The sequence below is a fragment of the Schistosoma haematobium genome, chromosome ZW (assembly GCF_000699445.3).
Source record: "Schistosoma haematobium chromosome ZW, whole genome shotgun sequence".
Lineage (NCBI taxonomy): Eukaryota > Metazoa > Platyhelminthes > Trematoda > Strigeidida > Schistosomatidae > Schistosoma > Schistosoma haematobium.
Window position 1 is genome coordinate 50,975,024 of NC_067195.1, and position 24,036 is coordinate 50,999,059.

The 24,036-nt window shown below is 37.0% G+C and overlaps 1 protein-coding gene across 1 annotated transcript; it reads right to left on the reverse strand.

Annotated features, from left to right (window-relative positions):
- Positions 1-1,050: 1,050 nt before the first annotated feature.
- NRBP1_2 (Nuclear receptor-binding protein) lies at positions 1,051-19,944 on the reverse strand. Its single transcript, XM_051211677.1, has 10 exons — positions 19,578-19,944; positions 19,361-19,540; positions 19,197-19,326; positions 19,087-19,160; positions 18,820-19,045; positions 16,717-16,918; positions 15,530-15,846; positions 15,006-15,272; positions 7,296-7,324; positions 1,051-2,467 (listed from the first exon to the last, which is right to left on the reverse strand). The coding sequence occupies exons 1-10, from the start codon at positions 19,881-19,883 to the stop codon at positions 1,940-1,942; spliced, it is 2,259 nt and encodes a 752-aa protein (XP_051071766.1). The 5' UTR covers positions 19,884-19,944; the 3' UTR covers positions 1,051-1,939.
- Positions 19,945-24,036: the final 4,092 nt, after the last annotated feature.

Consider the following 24,036-nt stretch of genomic DNA (forward strand, 5'->3'; position numbering starts at 1 on the left):
TAATGGAGAAAGATGATTTTCTATCTTGTGTGCTCTTGTTCAACCATTGGAATTAATTTGTCCAATCACTCTGACATGCGTACCACAATTGCTCTTCCCTATGTATGTGTGTCTGCACATGCATGTAAACTGACAGATGAGGTGGGATGTGGCACACTCGTTAACATGTATTTTGGTAAAACGTCAACCTCGATAAGTATGAGTTGGGCTGTGTGAAGCCCTACTTATTGCTAGCTTAACTTCACTTCGATATAAGACCACTTTGAATAATATGGATAAGTTACCTAGGTGCCAGAAGAGTAGTAAGTCTCACCATTTTGCAGATTTTACATCGGCTTACGGATAGACAGTCGTCTTCAATATTTCGGTTAGGAGCTTTACTTTACTCTTAAACGCCATGCAAAAAATAATATCGATTCTATTCGTTCACACATCTCGCTATTAGAATTCAAAATTTCACAAAGATCTCCTGTACTATATGAGTTATCACCTGATGAACAACATATTTTCACCGAATAAGTTACTACAGTATAAAAAGTTAATATCGGAACTCACTAAAAGTTTAAAAACCACAGGAGCACGACATAAATTTCCGACTAAATCCTGAGAGATATGTGTTTAGTTATTCTTCAGTATCCTTAATAAATGTACAACTAGAACCCTTATCTTTAGGGATAAAATTCTGTGACAAATGAAACAATTAACGCAATTCACACGCATGATCGATTAGAAAATCTAACCAAACGGACAAATGGTCTTAGTTTAGTTTCTAACCAGGAATTCCAACGTTTTAAATTCATTCTTATCGACAGCTGCAACTAGTATATTAGCGCAAAACTAACAGGTAAAAGTCCTTTGACAAAAGAGCATAGAAATCAACTAAAACCATTTAGAAACAACAGGGGCTTGATTGTAACGTGCCCAAATAAAGGTGGAGAGTATGTATAACTTTGTTTATAATTATTGTAACTTTAGACCGTTAGTAGCTGATGAGAAATCATGATATATAGTCACGAAATCGACTTTATTCTGCTAATCTTGTTCTTTTAGCTTTGTTTAAATTTATCAAGGGGTCAGGATGTATGAAAGATCCCATTTAAAATATACTTAACACAACTTCAAAAAGAAGCACCAAGATTATTTTAATAAATTATTTATAAAGTCATATGCACACTGCAGCATAAAGCCATTTAATTTTATAGTATAAATTGAGCGTTTCCTGAACATATGTGGTGGACGAAGTAGACGACGTTTACCATTTGTAAGTCACTCTCTTTGTATATATATATAATTTATTATAATGACAGCTCGACTTTACGTTGTTGTGGATTTGATGCTAGTTCAGTTGTCATCTTCAGTACAGCTTCGTAGGGAAGTAGTTCCAACACTGTACGATACCGAGCACGCGTAATATTGCACAATCCCAAAATGAGGCAAAACAAATGTGCACATTGGTCTCTTGCTTCGCAGTTGATATTAATCAAAAATTAAGAATATTTTCACACTGAACAATAGTTTCGATGCTAACTAATGAACTGCTTTTAAATAGATGCCCCAAATTTTCATTAGAAAACCGTGTGTACTAAGAAATTAATTAAACCAGAGGAGAAGAATTTATATATATGAGAAACTCAGAGAGTCTATGTATGATTTTGAAACGGGACGAGTTTTACAAAATTGGCAAGTACTAACATTTATCTAAAACTACTGCATTAAAAAATGACGCTAGTTAAATTTGTTCAACATGAACCATGTGCCATCAGTGACACATTTCATTACCCTTACTATTTTTGGTAAGCTAAAGAGAGTCATGAGTTTCATTCAATTGGATAATAAACGACCTAATGATAATGATTATGAATACTAGTTTTTCTGTGTGAAATCATACATACATAAACTTATGAAAGTATATACACTATACGTTTTGTAAAATATGGTGTCACATACATCTTACCTCCCTTTTTAAACGATCTTCAACAAACCACATTTGGACATAAACTTGCCAACGGCCGGCTCCCACATACAAATACTGACAGTGTGTAAATAAAGCTGGATGGCTTGGTGCACGTTCTGGTGGATTAACATGGACTGTTTGCGGTTCATAGCGTTCAACCGGTTCTACCACACGCTTTTCATCATCATCGTCATCATCATCTTCGTTATCATCGTCTTCATCTTTATCATCATCATCATCATCATCTTCCTCATCAACCTCACCGTCATCATCTTCTGGTCCCGGGCTAAGATTGTCCTGTTTATCGGATAATGTGAAGCCTTCAGATGTTTTCTCATTTACAGCAACAGCTTCACTATTATTTATTACTTCTTTCTGTTGAGTGTCAATGACAAAATCGAATCGTTGTTCACAATTCGGAGATATAAGTAGAGATTTATTTTGTTTTGGTGATGATAAACAACCATCATGTTCATCAAGTACAGATATTGTTTGACCATGACCATGGGATTCCTGAGGAAAAATAATAATAATCTATATAAAATTCTAGGTGAATGCATGATACATAAAGAATTATCAGTCTAATCTATTTTCGAATCCAATGGTGGTGCTAGTACTATGGATTTTTCGCTTCCTTGTACTTTCTATCATTTGTTTGATTGACCTATGGTTACATGTAAAATATTTATCATTAAATGGCATGTTATTGGGTTTAAAAATTGTAGAACTTGTCAAAAATGTTCAATGGCTCGAATAGCTACACTATATATACACTATATAAACGAAATTAACAAGGTGAACAGTATAGAAGTAAAAGTGATAGTAATGTCTATGACTATGAAAGAGAAGCAGGAATGAATGACCGGAATAAAAGTTTAAAATGATACCAAAACTCAAGATTTAAAAACAAAGAATAAATGAATTTATTCCTCTGTGGCTGGTTTTGAGCTATTTTCACTCAACATCTCGAACAATTGGTTATACTTATCACATGGATTCCCAACGGAAAGTTCTCATCTTCACATATGGTACAGTTCAAAAAGTCATAGTTTCGTTGAATGTTTATTTCGATGAGATATTTAAATGTTCAGTTTTGTAGCTGGTTAACTAGGTCGTAAATGGTGTCATAGCAAAGTGGCAGTACATGAATGTAATGACCACGGATTTTGTAGAAAATACTATGCACATAACGCTGTATATTCAAAACTTTTTGAGCCGGTACTTGATAATCTGGTGCTTAACAACAATCTATTTACTCTTCAAGGACCACAAAATGCGCATCATAGTCAGTGAACGTTTTTGAAATAAATAAATAAACGAAAAGTACATAAATTATCAGTATTCAGGTAAAGATGTCTAGGTAAGTATTGTATATTTTATTCAATGAACAGTTGTTTTAAATTTACGCTTTTGTGTGAAGAATTATACAGAGATGAATTCCTATTGACTATTATCATACGATTTATCGTTCTTGAGTTATTACCAATTTCTTAGTAACAGTGTCTCACAACCACGGTCACCTTTTGGTTTGATCCTTGTATAATTGTTACTTTCTATTTATGGTATGACGCGGTCTGGTTTGTTTATATATAAACTCAGTATTTCTGAGATATATGATTCGTATCGCGAAGGTTGACATTGGCGTTATGGACTAGACCGGCTGGTTTAGGAAAGAAGCTATTATCTCGGTGAACCAATAGAAACTCTAGGCTACTCGTATGGGTTCATGCGTCATTGGTTTGGTCGTATAAGTCAGTGTCTCTAACTGTCGATTGTATCGCGTGATATAATTAATCGGGTATAAAGATATAACAGTCGTACTGTTAAGGGAGACATTTTTTGAACAATGGAGGATTAATCAAATACAGTATTTCAAAAATTCAAATTGACAAATAAGTTGGTTTTTAAAAATATATATGAAATATGGCTAGCGGTAGAACCCACGACGCACACTTCTTTTTATCTGGGACTTGTTAGTTGGATGATCACACTGTAACACATACTTCACTGCTTTAACAAGTAGATTCTTTCTTTTGAAGAATGATGTTACTCGGATACATTAATGTATAGAAACTATGCAACTATATAAACGAGCATACAATGATGAGAAGTCAATACTTGATATTTTAAACACTTTCTGAATTGAAAAAGAGTCCTAGAATTATGATGGTGAGACAGAGAATACAGAAGTACTAGATGTGTATTTTTATTGCTTAATACTGAATTAATTTCACCATTTAAGCAACAAAGAAAAAACAAACAAAATATTTAGACTTATAAAAAATAATAAAAACGTGAAACAGATAATGCTATTGAGATAGAGTCAGGACAGATATAAATTTAATGAACATGATAAGTAAAAAAAAATAGAGTGTGAATAATCAATGAGATTACATAAAACGATAGTTATAATACCTTTTACGTACAAACATACATATAAAATATAATTGAAAATATTGATCACTTTATTATTGACCCTGAGGTAAAACATGCAACCCATGAAACATTGTTCTTTTGGTACTTATAGTAGACCGTTTTGAAATAATATGCAACTACATGTATACACAGTCTTTATTTTGTCAAATGATAACGTCTGTGTTTTGTAAATATAGGTATATAAGTTATTAAATATATTTGACTGAATTCTCAGATGAATTCCTACTTTCGTAAAGATTTATTGAATCCGATTGGATGAATAGAGAATGTAATTCAAACAAATAAGATTATCTCATATAATTCTACAGCATATTTCTTCTTAGTTAGTAGACTGGTAGTTACTGATAATTTAAAAAGAAAACTGTGTTAAAGGATATTTGACATCGGTTTCGAAAAGGAGTATGGGATATTGGAAAGAAGTGAACGGTTATATTGTTTTATTTTAGGATTACGCATTAAAGTATAACAGTCAAACTAATTTGAATAACTAACTTTTATTTAAACTACTAAGCCTAATTAATAATTCACAAAGTAGAAATAAATTTATGTCAATCAGTTGAGTAAGTTTCTAGATTAGGTTAACTTAAAGACACTTATCATGAATTAACATTAAAAGATGAATCAAAGTACTATATGAAAGAGATAATTTTCTTTAAAAAAAACTTTTAACTTCGAAACCATGTAACATTTCACGTTGTACAGTCGAACCATAGGGTGAATAACATTAAAAGTAAGTTTTAAGTTTTATTAATTTACATAGAGTTCTAAATTAATTTCAAATCATTCTATCCTAAAATACAATTTTTTTAAAAATCAATTCCGTGCATAGTTGTATAAAGACAATGAAAATGAACTCATTCGACTTTGGTTGTTATAAATCACATTAGAATAGCTGACTTGATGAAGAAATAAAACTGTTGTTAAGCATATGATAAATATGAGTGGATGTGTGGCGCAAATATATGTGGTGCCCTCTTGTACCAATATTTATGTGTTCAAATAAATAAATAAATGAGTGGAAATAATGGAGAAGCAAATTTTGTGCAGTATTAAAGGTCATTCATTGTTTTTCAAAGAAGTGTTCAATTGTTTTTCTTTTTGAAAGAAAACTCTCTCGCTTATTTTCGTTTAAAATATGGTGAAAAGAAATTATATGTGACATGTATCATAGCAATAAACAATGAACAGTGAGTATGAATAGTATACATTGTTTTAATTGACTCTACCTATTACCGATGAGCTAAGATTAGCATACAGATAATTAACCATAGTTTTATTTGACAAAAAAAAGACATACATTTTAGGTTTGTAAAAAGATTAATTATCAAATAAAATGTATTTATACTTCATGGATTTTATGACATTTAGTAATTTCATGCACTCGAAAGTTGGATTAAGTGGGGCGATCAAGTACAGCTTATGGTGGGGTTTCAAAGTTTATCTTACAGAATAACATCTGAGCAGTTATGACCTGGAAACAAATATCAATAGTTTATAGCCATGTACATGGATTTATGTGTTTATATTAGTTATCAAAGTTTCTAAATTCGCTTCACTAATCCAAACTACCTACTTCGGTTTGAGTAGCCGGATAGTATCACTAGTACTTATTACCTACGGTGTGGCTAAAGGATGAATGCTAATGAAGTTAATTAGTGTTTTTTTTTCTTAAATCGCAGAATATTACCACCGAAACCGGTCAGAATATAAAAGTGACTTATTATGTAGTTTTCAATTTAGTTCGGTTAAACGTATACCAATAAATCATAATACTAAAATTATGTTAATCATAATTGAGTAACCAATAAACTAACTGTTGTGTATATAGAATATCTGACCTGATATGTAAGTCATAAGCAAAGCAGCATTTGACACAAGTGTATTGATCCAGGTAGCTACACCATATCAGGACAGTAATGTGAAATTATCAAGAAAAATGCGATAGATGTAGTAACAGTATTAATGGCAGTGGGAGAGATTAGGTATGCAAAATATGATTAGAGAAAGAATGAATTTGTAGGATGAAAGGTACAAGTAATTTAAAATAAAGGGAAAATGTATGTGAACCATTATGACTGATTCTCAGCTATATCACCCAACGTCTCTAACCAATGGTTACGACAACCGAGCAAACCCTAACCAGATATTCTGCACCTAGCTATAAGGCTTAATTCAACTGTTAATGACTTCATGAATTAATGGTTTGACAGCCTCTACCTTTATTCTAACCCGCTCCTACACTATCAAACACAGCCATAGATTATGTGGTTGGGCACATGTAATATGTATTCCAACCCACTCATCAATTGATTTGACATCTTTATCTAGTCTGATATACAACAGTACAACTGAATAAACGAAATCGCGTTTTGTCATTTAAGGACTGCAGAATTTTATGGGGCAACAGCAGGCTTTCGAATAGAATCACCTACCTTCCAAGTATTTTATAAGGCTGAAGTCCCAAACCACTACATTAAAAGACAACAATGATATAAAAACAGATGCTTTGGTAAACAATATGAACTTTATATGCAAAAAATATTGAAATATCACACAATATAGTGTCTTTAGATTTATTTGAAACAGCCTTTTTATAAACAAATTTACATAATAAACACTTTTAGCGTACATAGATATCAGCGGAGCGATGGAACATAGCTTCTAATCAATAGATCCCATGTTCAAAGCCTATTTCAATTACTTTGGCTTAAAGCAGTCAGGTACCATTACTGCTCCTTAAGCAACTGAAATGCCCCTTAAAGACTAGTTCATAAACTTATATACTAAGTAAATGACTTACATCCAAATAGATGCGTACGAAACCCAACAAAAACGGTAGGTGTATATATATGAAAGTTTAGAATAAATCAAGAGGGAAAATTAGAAAATAAGACTTGGAACTTACACTTTCATCTACATAGTCCAAAGTTGAAGCTGGTATAAAAAAAAGAAAAATAAAAGTAAGTAGTATATCTTGGGATACTTAGGAAACAATAATAGTTTCACACTACTATGTAACGTAATAAATTATCCGAAATACTACATTTTTTCCCATGCTCTATCAAAATGTTAACTATTTTAGTCAGTTCTACAATGACAGGTGTCAAAATGTTCCATGTGTTATAACTTGTGACCTTCTGCCCTAGTAATATATAACATAATGATACCGCTATTTAGAGAATAGTGACTTATCGACCGAACCAATGACGCATAAACCCATACGGGCAGTCCAGAGTCCTTATCGATTCTTCTTCCTGTCTAGCCCTGCCTGTTGAGTTCAGAACACCAATTTCAACCTCCGCTATACGAATAATATATTTCAAACATACTGGGCTTATATACGAGCCAAACAGACAACATCACAACATAAAATAGAAAATAACATTTGTACAAGATCTAGACAAAAGTGGCTGTGGTTGTGGAAGACGGTAATTAATAAACTAGGCACAACTTAAGAATGGCAAATCAGATAATAATAGTCTATAGGTCAAAATAAAGCTTATAATAAGAGGAATATGAATGTACATAGTTTAGTTACTTAACAATTATACAGTAAAAATATATTTATAGTATTAGTCCATAAACAGACCCCAACAGTTACCATTCATAATTCTCGTCAGGATATATCACCCTGAAACTGGCTTAGCCTAGCCGACATATTCCTATTTGTCAAGTGAATGGTTAAAATCTTCTTTGAAAATAAAACAACCAACCATTCAGCTTCTCTACCACTTAACAAGTGCTTCAGTTTTTAGTAGGTAAACCTGAATTCAGTTGTTCCAGGTTCCCATTAACTTCGTATATTTCCTAGACCGATCCTATTGTGTAATCACCTAAACCTGGTAATTTGATATCAAGAAGCCTGACACAAAGTGTTCTTGGGATAGTGGTATTTCAGACACTCCGACTCAATAAGCCAAACGTATGATGTATGAGGTTCACGAGCATGAATTATGTAGTATATGGATTACGTTGTGTGGTGTGTGGATTGATGTGGAAAACACTGCGTCAATTGTTGAGTTTATGCAGAGTAAATAGCTGATAAGTAGGATAAACAAACATACAATCACACATATGGAAATTGTACGTGGACAAAAGGTCATAATTGATCATATGAATAGGCATAAAACAACTAGTAGGAACAAAATGATACATTCAATTGTCACACGAGTGTCCTAATCTATAGCTATTCAGACTAATGTAGGTGTATGCTCTCAATGTTCAAAGTGCATAATATAAGGCAGCCATATGATTTTGAAAACAGAATGAGGATAACGAAATGTCCAGTCGTACTACATAAAACAATCGTTAGTAGCCACTCAGATATCATTGTGAACATACGCGATCATTACCATAGATCCGATAAGTACTAAAGCCTTTCTCACTAACTGAACTACATACCTCCTTTTACACTCGACACGTGAAAAAGACACCAAAAAAGTATTTGAAAGTGCACCATCCTTATGTTTCAAACAATACACAACAGCGCAATAACTTGAGGTCAAGATGTGAGAATATGGCTGGAAAACTCGTTACTCTACTGAATAACATGATTGACACCATATATTTAATTTATAACGAATTTTAGTATAGTGGGGACCAAAAACAGAATGCAACACAAAGATGAAATGTTATTGTGAAGGAAAGAAGTAATAAGAGAGACAAACAAGAATGGTATTTCATCAGAGCATGATTTCGCCACTGAGTGTGAGCGATCCTTGAGAAGCAACAGTGACCGAATAGTCACCGAACATTCCCAACCCGAAGAGGCCTGGTTTCACAAGTACGGTGCAAATGTGCCCTCACAGACGCGTAAATTCAACATCCTACGGACACACTAACATCACTATAGCACCAAAAATAATCCAGTGTCATACATCACTGTAGTTTTCCTTACATACAGATCGATCTCATAATTCACTTACACAACTATCCAGATATGTGAACTTTCAGACTACTTCCAATGTTTCACCAAAACGGTGAATGAAAGCGCAAGCTCCTTCTAATCATTTGAAAGCACCTTGCATTTAGGTGCAAAGTACAATCTATACTTAATGACACTAACTGCCAACTGATTGAGATTTGTACACCATGTATATTATCGCACAATACGACGACGTTATGCGTATAATTGAAGTCAAAAAGTCCTTATCCTAGCAACACATACTACTGAGTTCTCCATCTAAGGCTGTTTCTAGGATGTTATCGATGGTGAAACTGAAGAGGAATTGTGAGACTCAGAAATCAATCAAGTACATTACAGTATGATCGACGTTGCTGGGGTAACAGTTTAATTGTCATTTGAAGTGGTCTGTCTAGCGAAGCCAGAGACCGAGAGGAGAAATTACTTTAATACGGACACAGATCCATCAATAGGAGTTGGAAAACCCTGATTCCAAACCAAAGGGGACATGGGCTTCAGGATCCTGAGGATACAAATGAAGTACGAACGTATTCTTGGACACCGGCTAACATACGACCTCATCTCCAAATGTTGTTCCACTGACCTGTGAGTTAGACCTCTAAATCAAAGGCTCAGAAAGTGGCACTTTAAGAAAATAAAATGCATAGGTTTGGGTACCCGTACAATATCCCAGCTCATACACAAATTTAATGACAACTTGTGTAGCGCATACTTGGGTACTCTTTTGTACCAATTTACATCGGTTTAAATAGATTAAAATAAAGACCGTTAAGATAGGACGCAACTTTCAACAAACTACTGAGAAAGACACCAAAGCATTTGGAACTATTATACAGATAACTGATGTCTAGAGGCGTTGTTAATGAAAAATTATTACGGCTTCTATATTTGACAGTGAGTTTCGGAAAATAACGATTACAGAGGATTGAGGTTATAAGATAATGATAACACGTGGTACTAGTGGTGAGACGAGTGGGCCCAGTTCCTTCTGAAAGCAAGAGATCAATCGACATTTCTTGTTTGCCTACACTATGTGATGACACTTCCTCTAAAAATCCTGAGATACTAACCAGATTACTACTTATGTCTTTATGTTTGGAAGTGTAACTAGGCAGCCCAAGAGACAACTGTTTAAGGTCATTTATACATGGTTTTTGAGAAAATTGTTCTTATTTATTCTAAGAACATTTTCAGTTTTCCGACCTGAAGTACGGAAAGTCCCTAAAACAAAGGGGGTGTTATTCTGAAGGTGGTTACTTTTGTTTGTGGAAAACACCATCAATGGAGATGCTGATTATCCTCAAGAAGCATCATATTAATAAATATCAACATTCGGAAGATACGTTTACTCACGACCTCAGATACGTTGAGTGTAATAATATATTAATTAAACATTTTTAACTAACCTGGCTAGCATGGAAATGTTTCAGATAACAAGTTTCAACAAACATATACCAGTCAGTCAGTCAGTCAGCTACAACGTAGGACCAGGCACATATGTGCGTCGGTCCAGGTTGCCATACCGCATCAGCACAACAAGATGAACACCGGATTCACAGCAGTGGTTAGGTCAAAGGTAGTAATATGTAAGAGAAAGATTACATATAGAGATATAGTACAAGAAGAAAGAATTGGTTCGTAGAAAGAAAGATATGAAGTGATTTTAATCTCTTAGTTTAAGGGAAGACAGGGAGTGTATACACCGACGCCATTGTGATCGATTCTGAGCCATGTCACCAAGAGTTTCCAACCATTGGTTACGATAGTCACGCGGACCCCAACCAAGTAGTCTGCATCTACCAACATGGCTCAGACTAGAAGTTAGTGACTTTGTGGACTGATGGCACGTTTTGGTTCGGCCGCCCCTAACTTTCTTCCAACCGTCTCCAATACCGGATAGCATTGCACGTCGTGGTAATCGGTGTTCAGGCATACGTAACATGTGGCCCAACCATCTCAGTCGATGAAGATTTATAACCTCATCAACTGATTTACCATCATTTCCTAATACCCTGCGTCTAACCTCACTATTACTTACCCGGTGATCCCAGCAGACGCCAGCAATATTTCTAAGGCATCTGTGGTCAAATACTAATAGCTTACGAGTGTCTTCTACTCTTAATGGCCATGTTTCGCTGCCGTAAAGTAAAACAGAATGGACTGCCGCGCAGTATACCCGTCCTTTTATTGATAGACGGATATCTCGCCTTCGCCATAGGTGACGCAAGTTGGCAAAAGCCAATCGAGCTTTTCGAATCAGTGCTGAGATTTCGTCCGATACCAGCCCATTAGGGCTGATCAGACTTCCAAGATAAGTGAAGTTGCCAACGCGTTCGACTACTTCACTCCCTATCCTTAGTTCAGGTGTTGACGCAGACCAGTCCTGAAGCAACAACTTGCATTTAGAGGAAGAGAAGCGCATTCCAAACATTCTGGCATTGTTGCTCAGTGCTACCAGAAGACTCTGCATTTTGTCAGCGTCTTCACCAAACAGGACTATGTCATCTGCGTATTCTAAGTCGATAAGTGGACCTCCTGGATGGAGATCAATACCCGAGAATTCAGTCGACGAGAAAGTTATTTCCATCAGTAGATCTATGATGAAGTTAAACAAAATGGGGAAAGTGGACAGCCTTGACGGACACCACTTGAGGTTGCAAAAGTAGATGACAGTTCGCCATAAGCTCTGACTCGACTAGTAGTGTTCGAGTAAAGAGCCTTCACAAGGTTTATGTACTTCTGAGGTACGCCTTTCAATGACAGACACTGCCACAGAATCTCGCGGTCTACCGAGTCAAATGCTGCTTTTAAGTCGAGAAAGACCACCATTGTCGGACGCCGATAAGTATGCCTGTGTTCTAGAATCTGACGAATGGTGAATATGTGGTCGATACAGCCACGACCAGGTCTGAAGCCAGCTTGAGTCTCTCGTGTTTGCAGTTCACGAGTCTTAGTTAGGCGTCTGATAATTATCGAAGCTAGTATTTTAGATATTATATTAGTTAAACTAATCCCTCTGTGGTTGTCACAGGATGATTTTGACCCTTTCTTATATATTGGGACGACAAGTGATTGTGACCAGTCAGATGGGATAACGTCTAACTCCCAGATCCTAGCTAAAATATTAGTCAACCTAATCGCTAAAATTGGACCACTATCCTTAAAGACCTCTGGAGCCAGTCCATCTGGACCAGCTGCCCTTCCTCGTTTCAGATTAACTATAGCCTTTTGAACTTCAGCAAGAGTTGGGGGACCTACTTCAATGTTCCATTCACACTGTCTGGGAATGGAGGGTAGTTGTAGAGTAGCTGAAGGCCAGTTGAACTGTTCTCTGAAATGTTCCGCCCATCGTTCTAAACGTCTGGACTGGGAGCAGATGAGAGTATCGTCTTTTTCCGATATAATCCCACTTACACTTGACTTATTAATTCCAGTTTCTTTTATTAGTCTGTAAAGCTGTCTTGTGTTCCCTATAGTCGCCGCCTTTTCCATCTCTTTTGCTTTCATTGCCCACCACTGCTCACGGTCGTTTCTTAGACTTTTTCTTAACCTAGATCTGATTTGTTGTCGCTCTTCATCATGTTCGGAACCTGATGGGACGAGTTTACGAGAATCCATCAGTGTGATAGACTTTGAAGAAATCCACTGGTTCTTTGTAACCCTGTGGTTTAAATCACTGATAGATGTCACTGCTGTTTCCACAGCTGTTTGTATGGCTTTCCAAGCAACAACTGGGTCAACCTCGTTTTCAGAACTACCTAATCGTGACCTTAGTTGTTCCTGGAACCTACTTTTGGTTTTCTCGTTACTCAACTCAGTTCTAATGGGTCTTTTTAATGTGGCTTTTTTGCGTCCAGTAAGGCGCAAGCAGATGCGTGCCCGTATTAGGGCGTGGTCGGAGTCCAAGCAGGTACTCCAGAATGAGCGACAATCTTGTACCGACCCTCTCCAACGATGACTGATGGCAATATGGTCTATTTGAGTCCATCGTTGGCTTGGTGCAGGCGGTCGCCACGTTAGACGATGTCTTTCCTTATGCTTAAAATTTGTGTTTGCTAAAAATAAGCGATTGTCTGAGCACAGTTGCGAGAGACGGTCACCATTATCTGTTCGCTGTGCCGGAATGCTAAAATATCCACCTAAATGCCTTTCTGTTTGGTTTAAGCTACCTATCTGAGCATTAAAGTCACCCCTACGAGTACTATGTCTGAGCGTTTAGCTTTCTGAAGAAGTTCGGAGAGCTTTTTGTAAAATTCATCTTTCAAATCATCTGAGCTGCAGTCAGTGGGAGCGTAGGCAGAAACGACGAAAAGGCAACGACGTGTGTCCCTATCCTTCCGAGTTTTTACGGAGCCGTTTAGCCGAACAGCACATAAACGACTGTTGACGGGAATCCACTCTAACAGTGCTTGTTCCGCCCTCGTGCTTAGTGCTATGCCTACACCTGCCAGTCCACGAGAACTGGCCATCGGGTCACCAGATACACGTAGGGTGTATCTCGTTGGCTCTCCGTTTTGCCGAGGTGAGGTCAAGTGAATGACCACACTGGAATCCTGTATGCGTGTTTCGGAGACACAGCATACATCAATGGAAAGAGACTCTAGGGTTTTAGCCAAGGAAGCCTGCTGACCGATTTGACATGGAGTGCGTACGTTGAAAGCTCCAATGTGTAGTTTGGAGCGAGGTTTCAGTAGACCTGGGACAGAGTTTTGAGCACTAGAATTGTTGGCTATGGTGAAACTTGAGGAGGAAGCCGAAGGAGGAAGTTTAGGGTTGAAAGTCGATGTAGGAGGAATAATAGGAATTGAAGAGGAAGGTTGATTATGAATACAGTGGTCCTGGGTGCTGTTAGAGGTATGAGGGCGGTTATCACTTCCCGGTTGCCCACACCGTGGAAGGGTTCTTCTGGAGGTACCTGAAAAGGAAATTGGATTAGAGGCGGTCTCAGTGACCTGAGAGCGTGACCGCAGTGCCCAAGGGACAACTGCTTGAGGCCGGTCGCGCACGGCCTTTTCGTGGGAGGTTTTTGACGTGTTAGCTCCGTTCTTCAAAGGGCCTTACCGCCGGGGACGGAAATCCGTGAGGTAAAGTGAGGCGCGCATTTTTAGGGTCGACCTTTTCTAACCCCACCCCTCCTTGTGGGAAGGCAGCATCGCTGTCATGCTGGTTGTCTGAAGGAAACACCTTACTGCTGTCACACCTCTGTACAGTCAGCAGTACGACTTCGCCTTCGGACCTTGGGTTTGTTGCTTTTAGTCTTACCGCTCTTCAACCGACCTGTCTGACATGGTAGGACCTTGAGGAACGGTTGTTCCAGCCAGTATAGCTCGGTTGCTTCATCACGATAGGCAAGCCCAACCACCACGTCAAGGTAGCAACAACGGTCGGGACAAACATATACCAAATGGTTGTTACCATAATAGATAAGGTCTAGCACCATGTAAGTGTAGTAGCTAAGTTTACGAGATAGAATGCTCTGAGATCGCTATTTGTGAGGGTTGGAGGTTTTCATATGTTTATTATTTCATATCTAATAATTTTTTACAAATAATCCTCAGTAGACGCAAGACATCGGAACATCCGCACAGTGGTGACTATTCTACAACAAATGCTTCCATTTGTAATTAAAATCCTAAGAAAAATTCATGGTATTCAAACAGGGTGTAAACAAGGAAACTAAAATATTCTTACCATAAGGTTTGTCAGGAAATTTAAAATCTGCCTGACCCAATTCCAATGGTCGGGGTGCATTCACTGAAGGCGCTGCCTTAGACAAAGGGTGAATATCTTCATCAGTCTTTGGAATAAAAGCTACACCGATTACCTCACCAACTGAAAATGAACAATCATTCTTTTTTAAGTCATTATCAATCACCTTAGATGAACAACTAGAATCGATTTGTGACATATGGTTAGTTGGATTTACTTGGGATGCATATGCATTGGAGGAAAAGCAACCTAAAACGAAGCCGCAAACAAGGTTTATAGGATTAAGAATATATTATAGGTCACTATTGATAAATATGAAGTGAAATATCACGTTATGGTGAAATATACGCATTATTATTACTGATATATTCAACATAACAAAGAAGCTATTAGAAAACTTTCCAAATAAAAATATCCCATGCATGTATATGTGGATAATACTTATATAGAAAGCTCTATAAATGTCACCAACTCAACAAACAAAGCAGACAAAATAACCATCAAACCTTTTGCGGCATCTTCAGATTGCATAACAACCAGATCCTCTGGAGCCAACTGCGAGCCAATAGCTAAATCTGTAATTTTTGATGCAGTAGAGTTTTTACACGAAGCACAAGCACTTGGAGTGGCTGATGTACAAGAAGAATTTCCAACAGAAGCAGATGGATCGTTTTTGACAGTACCACTTGCATTTGACAGATTACTTGTAAGGCCGTTACTAGAAGGGAACCCTGAGACTCCTGAATAATTGGGAAATGTACTATCTTCCTCTTCTCCTTGATAAGCATCCCAGTGGCATCCGAATAACGGATAGAATCCATTTCTAACATTGTTAGTACAAAAATAGAGAATAAAATATACGATATGAAAATATGAGTCATGGGGAAACTTGTTGACAAAGGGTTTTGAGGAAAATAAAGTGAGCTATAGGTGGTTATACTTTGGAGAAGTGGTGAGACTAATTTCATATAGGAGACGAATAACAAACTATTAAGGACAAAACAGCTGATCGCTTTTTCTAGCTTTTAGTGGTACATTATCATGTCAGATTATCATACTGCTTTTCTATTAAATCCTAGCAGTAGACATCAACACGAGTTTTGATACATACTTTCAATGTCATTTGGCTCAATATTATAGAATACATCCACTATTAACCGGGGAATCCTCAATAAATACTTTAGCTGAGAAGTGTTTACTACTCTTTTGCTACTTAGTAAATGCGCTGAACAAAACTCTACTCTCCTTTTTTAGTAAAAACTTTCACCATTTCATTAAACTTGAATATAATGAGTATAAACTGAAAGCTGGTTTTTTAGTAAAGATTCTTAGACTGAGGCCGGTAAATCCAGCATTTTTGGTTTAGTATGCAGTCTAGCAATAATCACTATGGTACTTTATGACAGTATTCAGTAGTAGTAGTCCCCAGCAATGAACGTTTCAGATGTTCGCAGCTAAGCAGTTCTTGTAACTGTTCTTTGATCTCTTCATAGAGTCTCTGCTTATAAAAAACATGATAGGTGTGACCTGAATTACAGATACCTGTAGAGATTGACAGTTTTCGAAATGAAGTAACAATGATAGTTAAGTAATCAACTAAATACCACCATATTTCAAATTTGGAAGCTCAAGCAGGACAAGTAAGCAGCGGTTGTGAGGAAAACTATTAGTGAAAAGAATACAGAAAGCTTACTTGACGTCTTCAAGGTATTTGGAGGTAAGAGTAAAGTTTGATCGAAAATCCTTCCATGACTTAGACTTGACCACATCGTCATGTGGAAAATGAACTTCCATAATAACAGTTTCGTCCTCGTAACGATTGAGATAGTCCTTTAATAGACTGACAAACCCTGTCGGTTCATTCGTACCGCCATCCTCATTAGAAACGGAAATCACTTTGAACAAATGGATACACAGATAAATACACAGTAATTTACTGACTGGCTCAATATTTACACACAATTAAGGAAGTTTACTGCTAATATCTAACTTGCTTTGGTATGAACATTCATGTATTATCTTTTTCTTTTGTGAAATAAGTGGCTTCTAAACAAACCATATGCTATACAGTTTTAGTATTATTGTGAAATGATAAGCAACAACGGAAATATCTACATGGATCAACAACATAGTGTTTCATTACAAACCATTCTATATAAACAACCTAAAAAGGATATACTGAGCACCCAAAACAACTATGAAATACTATCTATCAATGTATAACAAATAAGTCAGAGGTAATTCCGCGATGGTATATGTCCTGGAAATTACAAACTGAGATATCTCATTTCAACTGAAAATGGAAACTTGGGTAATATTTTGGTTTCACTGGGACAGTGACTGAGACTGTACCTAAACTATAGCAGCTGTTGCAGCTATGATGTTACCAACCAGATCTGATTGCTAACTGAATCTCAGTTGGCCTTTTGTTTCACGGCAAACTGTTTCTTACTAAGCTTACCGGCCAATGGTATTCCGACCTTAGTTAAAATCAATGAAAACCAAATGATAAAACGGTAGATAGATGGTTAATTAGACTATCATATATTATCATCGTTCACCACGATGCATATCTTGTTTCTCAATTTCTCTGTAGGTACATACTCAGCGAATTAGAGTTGTTCAAATCTAGTTGTGAAAACAATAAAATGAAAACTGATAGTAAGGAATGTTCTTGATTTTTCGAAGAATCTATGAGAACAGGGTAAAATATAGTTCTCTAAGCTCGTAAACATTTTCCTTTCTGAAACGGGAATATAAGAATAGTTTTTCTGTTGGGTGGAAACAGCGTGAAAGTGATAGCGAGCTATTCAAAAGTGCGTTTGGACAGTTAAGGCCATTCAGTCAATAACCACATCTTCAAGCACCGTTTAGTGGTATGGTTATATTTTAAATATGATGTCCTATCAACTTTTACATCAAGTGATGTTGTCTAATAAGATTATAAAAGTTGGCAGGTTATACGTTTATGATACCATTGAGGGGCAGAGAATAGATGTATTGGCCCACAAATCCCTGGGTAGAATCACAGAAATGGTCGACTTTAGACATCTTACATAGTTTGCAACAATCCTGGGTTTTTGTGGTCTGCATTATCAACTAGGTGTAGTTTTGACAAAGAAAACTTGTTGTTCGAGTAGTAATCTAAAATATTATTATTACTGGTAGCATTGTACGGTTATGCCACATTTATTTATTCAGAAAACTATTAGCTAGTTTCATCTGACGAATCTCTTGTTGACTCACTATACCTTTGACAAACTCGACTTGAATATGACTTAGTACACAATAGTTGGAGACGTTCGGTGGCAAGACTAAGAACTGATCGCAATGGCAGATATGCACTCTTTATCTACAACCGGTTCCCGAGTTTCAAACTTATTTTATGCTTTTCATTCTGCGGACCTATTTTTTCAGACATTATTGCATATGAACAGTCTTCCAAACTATACACTTAATGTGGAAATAAGCGAAGTATATTAGAATTCAAAATGACAAGTCAGGGATCTTAAAAACACAAACTACGTATGTTACCCTATACAAAACTGCTAACCAACATATATTACGTTGGGGTTTATTCACAAACTCACGAATCAGCCTTCTGCTGAACTATGCATGATACAGAGGATGAGATAACTGAAGCTAATGAGGTATAGCAGGCAAAAAAGTACTTAACAGATAAGAATGTTATGATATGTAACAACCGAAAATGTATCAGGGTTCGATAGTACAAATTGACAGATAGAATCTATGTAAGCATAATGTAATACATCAACATAGTAAGAGCAAACCCTACTTGAGTTAACAATCATTCTGGCCGATAACAGCTTCAAAATTGGCACTTCTGTAACAGCAGGATGATTAAGCAATCGCTTGATGAGACATTTTGTTGTGGACCCAGTATCGAAGCACGCCTCAATGAAGCTTTTTTGATTATTGTTGTCCAATCGCGAAATCATTTGTTGACATCTCTCAGTTAAGTCCAAATTTGGTGGAAATTCAGTGGGTGTCCACACAGCAATCTAAAGTTATTTTAAAAAACATGACCTAAATTTTTGTCTACCTCCAGAGAGACAACACCAAGAGAATATACATCGAAAGCCTCAGACTTTTGGTCTAGACATTTACCAAGAGCAACTAAACACAAATAGTTAATGAAGGATTAAGGCTTACACAATCCGACTCTCAGGTTTCCCGAGTTTTGATAGTATATTGACTCCTTAGTCAGATTACCATGAGCAACACCAAGGCGATGGAGAAACATCAGAACAGAGAGGAGCTGACCAACGTGTCTGTTCCATAGCTACAAAGATCATAAAAGCGGTTATTATACTAACGCGGTTATTTTTCGCAGAATTGCACAAAAACTGTTTTAATGTACACTCATCGAGACGCTCAGTGATGAAGACCAGCTTGCGCGGTCCTTCTTCTGTCTTTGACACCCAAGCGTCTAGAAAACGCACAAGAAAGGGATGGGAGTTTTTCTTCAGCTTTTTGATCAAAGAAAGGTATCTATTCTAGTATCTAAGATTAATACTGATCAACGATAACTACTTCTTTATCAGTTTTCTTCTCAGGTAGAATACATTCGTTCCATATGACTTCCTTGCCAGATTTTGGTTCTATTGCGACGAACGCATTGTCAACTCCTTCGATTTGTTTTGGGAATCGTTTATTTCTTTTATGGAAACGGCTGTTGTGTGACTTCTCCACAATTTTGTCTTCCTCTTCCTCCTCCTCTTCTTCTTCGTCCTCATCTTTTCTATCACTAATGTCTTGTCGTGAAAAAAATTCACCGGTATTAGATAGTTCTGATGAAACTTCGTTGTCCTGCTCGATCTTTTGATTATCAACCTCCATACATTTGAAGGTAATTGACGGAACTTAGAAAATCCCTCTCTAAACTGACCTTAAGACGTTGATGGTCAAATGGCCTTGGCAGCGAATAGGTCATAATAATACGCTTCGACATCAGATGGCCAAATCTCTGTGTTCCTATTTTTCCCATGTACTTCTGAATGGTTAAAATTTTGCCTCAAATGATTAAGGCACTATCTAAAGTATGACGGTGCTGTTTTTCTTCAATGGCTTTCAATCATTATGTGTCATGACTGGTGTTTCTCCGAATAAACCAATTTCATCCAAAGTATAAGAAGATGTCACTTTCGTGATGGTTTTCGTCTGTACATATCTGCACTTTGTGAGACTTTCCACCTCTTGCATATAATTACTTCTTTTCCAACCAATACGTCAGCTTAATTTCGTGTCACAATTACTTATCATGTCACCATCCGAAAATATTTGAACAGTTTAACCCATGGTTACGAAATACAGTCTACCGTGTGAACACACACCCCTAACATTTCTTACAATCAAGCGTCGACGGTCAACGGACATAAGTAATTAATTGACACAGTCATATAATTACCGCTCAAGATGTGACGACGTGTCACAGACGATTGGAAAACTATCAACTTCATACGTGATTCGCACTCGAATCGAGCATGGTTGTGAAAACAGAATGGTAATGAACGGTAAGATATGTATTACAACATAAATAGCTAGATAAACAAATAAACCAGAAAACAAGTCATCAGTGCAGCAAAACTCGGTTGTAGAATAAGAGTCAGCGCAGTTATTGTTTAGAATGATGCAGTAAAGATCTTAATTTATGTGAAGAATAATCATCATCATTTTGTAGTGGTGGACAAATACCCAAAGTCAATAGCTCTGTAAGTCTTCGATATTGGACGCTGACTGCATTTATTTTAATGGACTCACCCAGCTGAAGGCCCTTCTACGCAAGGTCACGAGTGGGAACGCCGTGCTCAACTTCTCTTACAACCGTTAGCCAGTTTAGGTCAGTCACCTTGATATATTGATAGCCTATCAAATATATCTTCGAACCTCCTCGCTTCTAACTTCCGATTCACTAGGTGGGCACGGTTAAATTCTGGGAGGTATTTCTGGTTGAAGCGTTGTCAAACTAGAAGTACCTGTGACATTCTCAAGTTTGTTTGTGTCATATATACTTGGTGAAGACGAAATGAATCTTGTAGTGTCAGTCATTACTTTAAGCCCATATACCTTACTCTAGCTTTCGGACATTCCATTCTATCCATTCTACTTGAGTCATATGTTGACCTTGTCAATTATTCGCTTGTCAGTCTTGATTGTTTTTATATGAGCGTATACGTATGTGCCCTTCTTATTCCATTAATCACATGTCTGTAGCTTTATTTTGTCTGACTATAAATATTGAGTAACGCTTGACTAAAATGGAGTTGGCTTCCCAGCCATCTTCCCTGCATGTCATTTTACTTTGCTCTGTTTCATTCGCTTCATATACACAAGATATGTATGCACAGGTCAATTCTCGTTCTTTGACTTATTTAATTCCATTACTGACTAACGCGACTTAAGTCGACGATGATATACGAGAATCAGCGATAACAAACATTCATACGATCTAAATAGGAGTCAGATCCACGGGCCACTAAAATCCAATAGTTAATTTATTTCGGTGTAATACAAGATATTATGTCCTAATTATAATTTGTGGATGTTTAAGAATAAAATTTATGTACAGTTGAAAGAGATAAAAAATAATGTGTCAGGGAGCCAGCCATTGAGTATCGACCTTTTAAGTAAAACGTCAACTTTTAGTGCACTCGTTTGAAGATATGTACATTTATGGAATAGGATTTAAAATAAACAATAATATTACTATAAAAGTCTATGCAGTAGTGGTTTGAGACGACGCTATGAAAGTCGTAATCAGTTGTAAAGGATGATCAAATATGAGTTTGTGTCAAAGCTAGAAATACAATTTCCTACTAGGATATCTCAAAAATATATTTCTTATTAACTTTGTACCCAATGTCCACTTCATTGAAAACTATCAAGTCTGTAGTGGCTGTGCTTCGATAACTAATCACCCTCGAACCGTTATCGTATAATCTTCAACGATGTTTGAAATCAGAAGGCAAAAAGAAGCAGCTACTACAGTTTATTTAGCAGATAATTCGGACCGGACAGCAGAGGCAAAATGGATGAGCAAGCGAACTACGATTATAGCAGTAGCAGTAGCGAGTAGTTGTAGTGAATGGGTGCAAATGTACACATATATATGTATAGGAAAATGGATGAGTCAGCGAATAGATTAGGCAGTTAATAATGAAGCTAGCAGAATGAATACATGCGTAGGCGCTAAACAATGTTCAAGCATATGTATTTCATACAAGCACAATAATAATAACAGTACAACAAGTTGTTATAGCATGGATGACTTTGTCCATTAAATAGGTCAACAAAAGACCTTGACTGAACTAAACTCAATTGCACGTGAGTCGCTATAATAGCTCCCCCTGCAAACAAAGATATATGGGAAAATGTTTGTGTTTGCACAAAAAATAGAAAACTGAATAGGGTAGTTACAATCGTTTGAAAAAATGGCTTATACAAAATTAAGATGAAGTTAGTGTGTGCTGTACATTTGGTTTGTGCCCGTCCGTGAGGTTATATAAAATAATAGCAAGAAATAGAAGGAATGTGGTATTGTTTTTACATTTTAAACAAAAATTATACGAATATGTGTTAGGGTACATAAGATACGTTGAGTTTTATAGCGTATAACATGAGCTTAATAATGCGTGTGTATACAATGAAGTGGAAGTTATAATTAATATTTAAAATAGTAGAAAATTATTAATAAAAAATCGTAGCGACATATTGTTGGGGCCATCTTACTCTGCGGCCAGATCTTGTTGTTAGCGGAGTCTTGTCTTTTTGTCGCGTTAACGTCGTTGATTCTTGCGACTCGTGTTTCGCTGGTGTGACCATCTTAGAGGAGTTTGTACTTGTTGAATGAATATCGCTATCGATAAAAGCTGGCTTTACTCGATCGATGCTAATTACATCTGTCTTCACAGCTTTCTCTATGGTAACCGTTTTATTCGTCCTCTCTATCACTTTAAATGGGCCATCGTAACTCGGTTGTAGAGGTGGTTGTACTTTGTCTCTTCTAATGAATACGTGGGTGCTGTTATGCAGTTCTTGTGATATGAATACTCGTCGTTGTTGTGGTCTGGGAGGTGTTATTTTTAAGTCGCTCATGTGCTTTCTCAGGCGTTGCACATAGCCGGTTACACCAGTCGGGACACCTTTACTTGGAGTGAAAAATTCTCCGGGTAACCGTAGAATAGTTCCGTATACCAACTCGGCTGGACAACATCCCATGTCTTGCTTAATTGTTGCTCTTAGAGCTAACATTACTAGAGGAAGTTTATTAGACCAATCGTTGTTAACAATGACGGCTGTAAGGGACGCTTTTAACTGCCTATGTAGGCGTTCGACCATTCCGTTTGCCATTGGATGGTACGACGTGGTTCGAATTCGTTTAATACCGAGGAGTTCTGTAAGCTGTTGAAAGAGTCGACTTTCGAATTGTGCTCCTCTATCAGTTGTGATAATTGTTGGCACGCCGTAGTAAGAAATCCAATTTTCAATTAGGGTTTTGGCTACCGTTTCAGCTGAGGTGTCTTTTATCGGTACTGCTGCTGGCCATCGTGTAAACCTGTCGATGCATGTAAAGATATAGTTGTATCCATTTGAAACAGGCAGTGGGCCTACAGTATCGATGTGTATATGTTCAAACCTAGTGTCTGGGTGTGAAAACGGACCCACTGCAAAGCTAGTATGGCGATGTACTTTGACTTTTTGGCATTTCATGCATGCTTGTGTCCAATTACGTACATCGTGATTCATGTTTGTCCATACAAATCGTTCGTTGATCAGCTTTATCGTGGCTTTTATTCCTGGGTGCGACATGTTGTGCATGCTTTCGAATATTTTCTGTCGCAACGTTTTCGGAATAAATGGTCGCGGTCGGCCTGTTGATGTATAGCAAATTACTTTCGTGTTGCCAAACCGCACCTCTTCGAGTACTAATGATGTTGTACCACCGGATCTGAGTTTATTTAACTCGATGTCTCTCTCCTGTAACTTTGCCAGA

Coding starts and splice junctions, on each gene's coding strand:
- NRBP1_2 (XM_051211677.1), bottom strand. CDS start 19,883: ATGGAGGTTGATAATCAAAAGATCGAGCAGGACAACGAAGTTTCATCA. Junction 19,161..19,196: donor AAACCTGAGAGTCGGATTGT/GTAAGCCTTAAT, acceptor ATTTGTGTTTAG/TTGCTCTTGGTAAATGTCTA. Junction 15,847..16,716: donor AAATACCTTGAAGACGTCAA/GTAAGCTTTCTG, acceptor TAACAATGTTAG/AAATGGATTCTATCCGTTAT.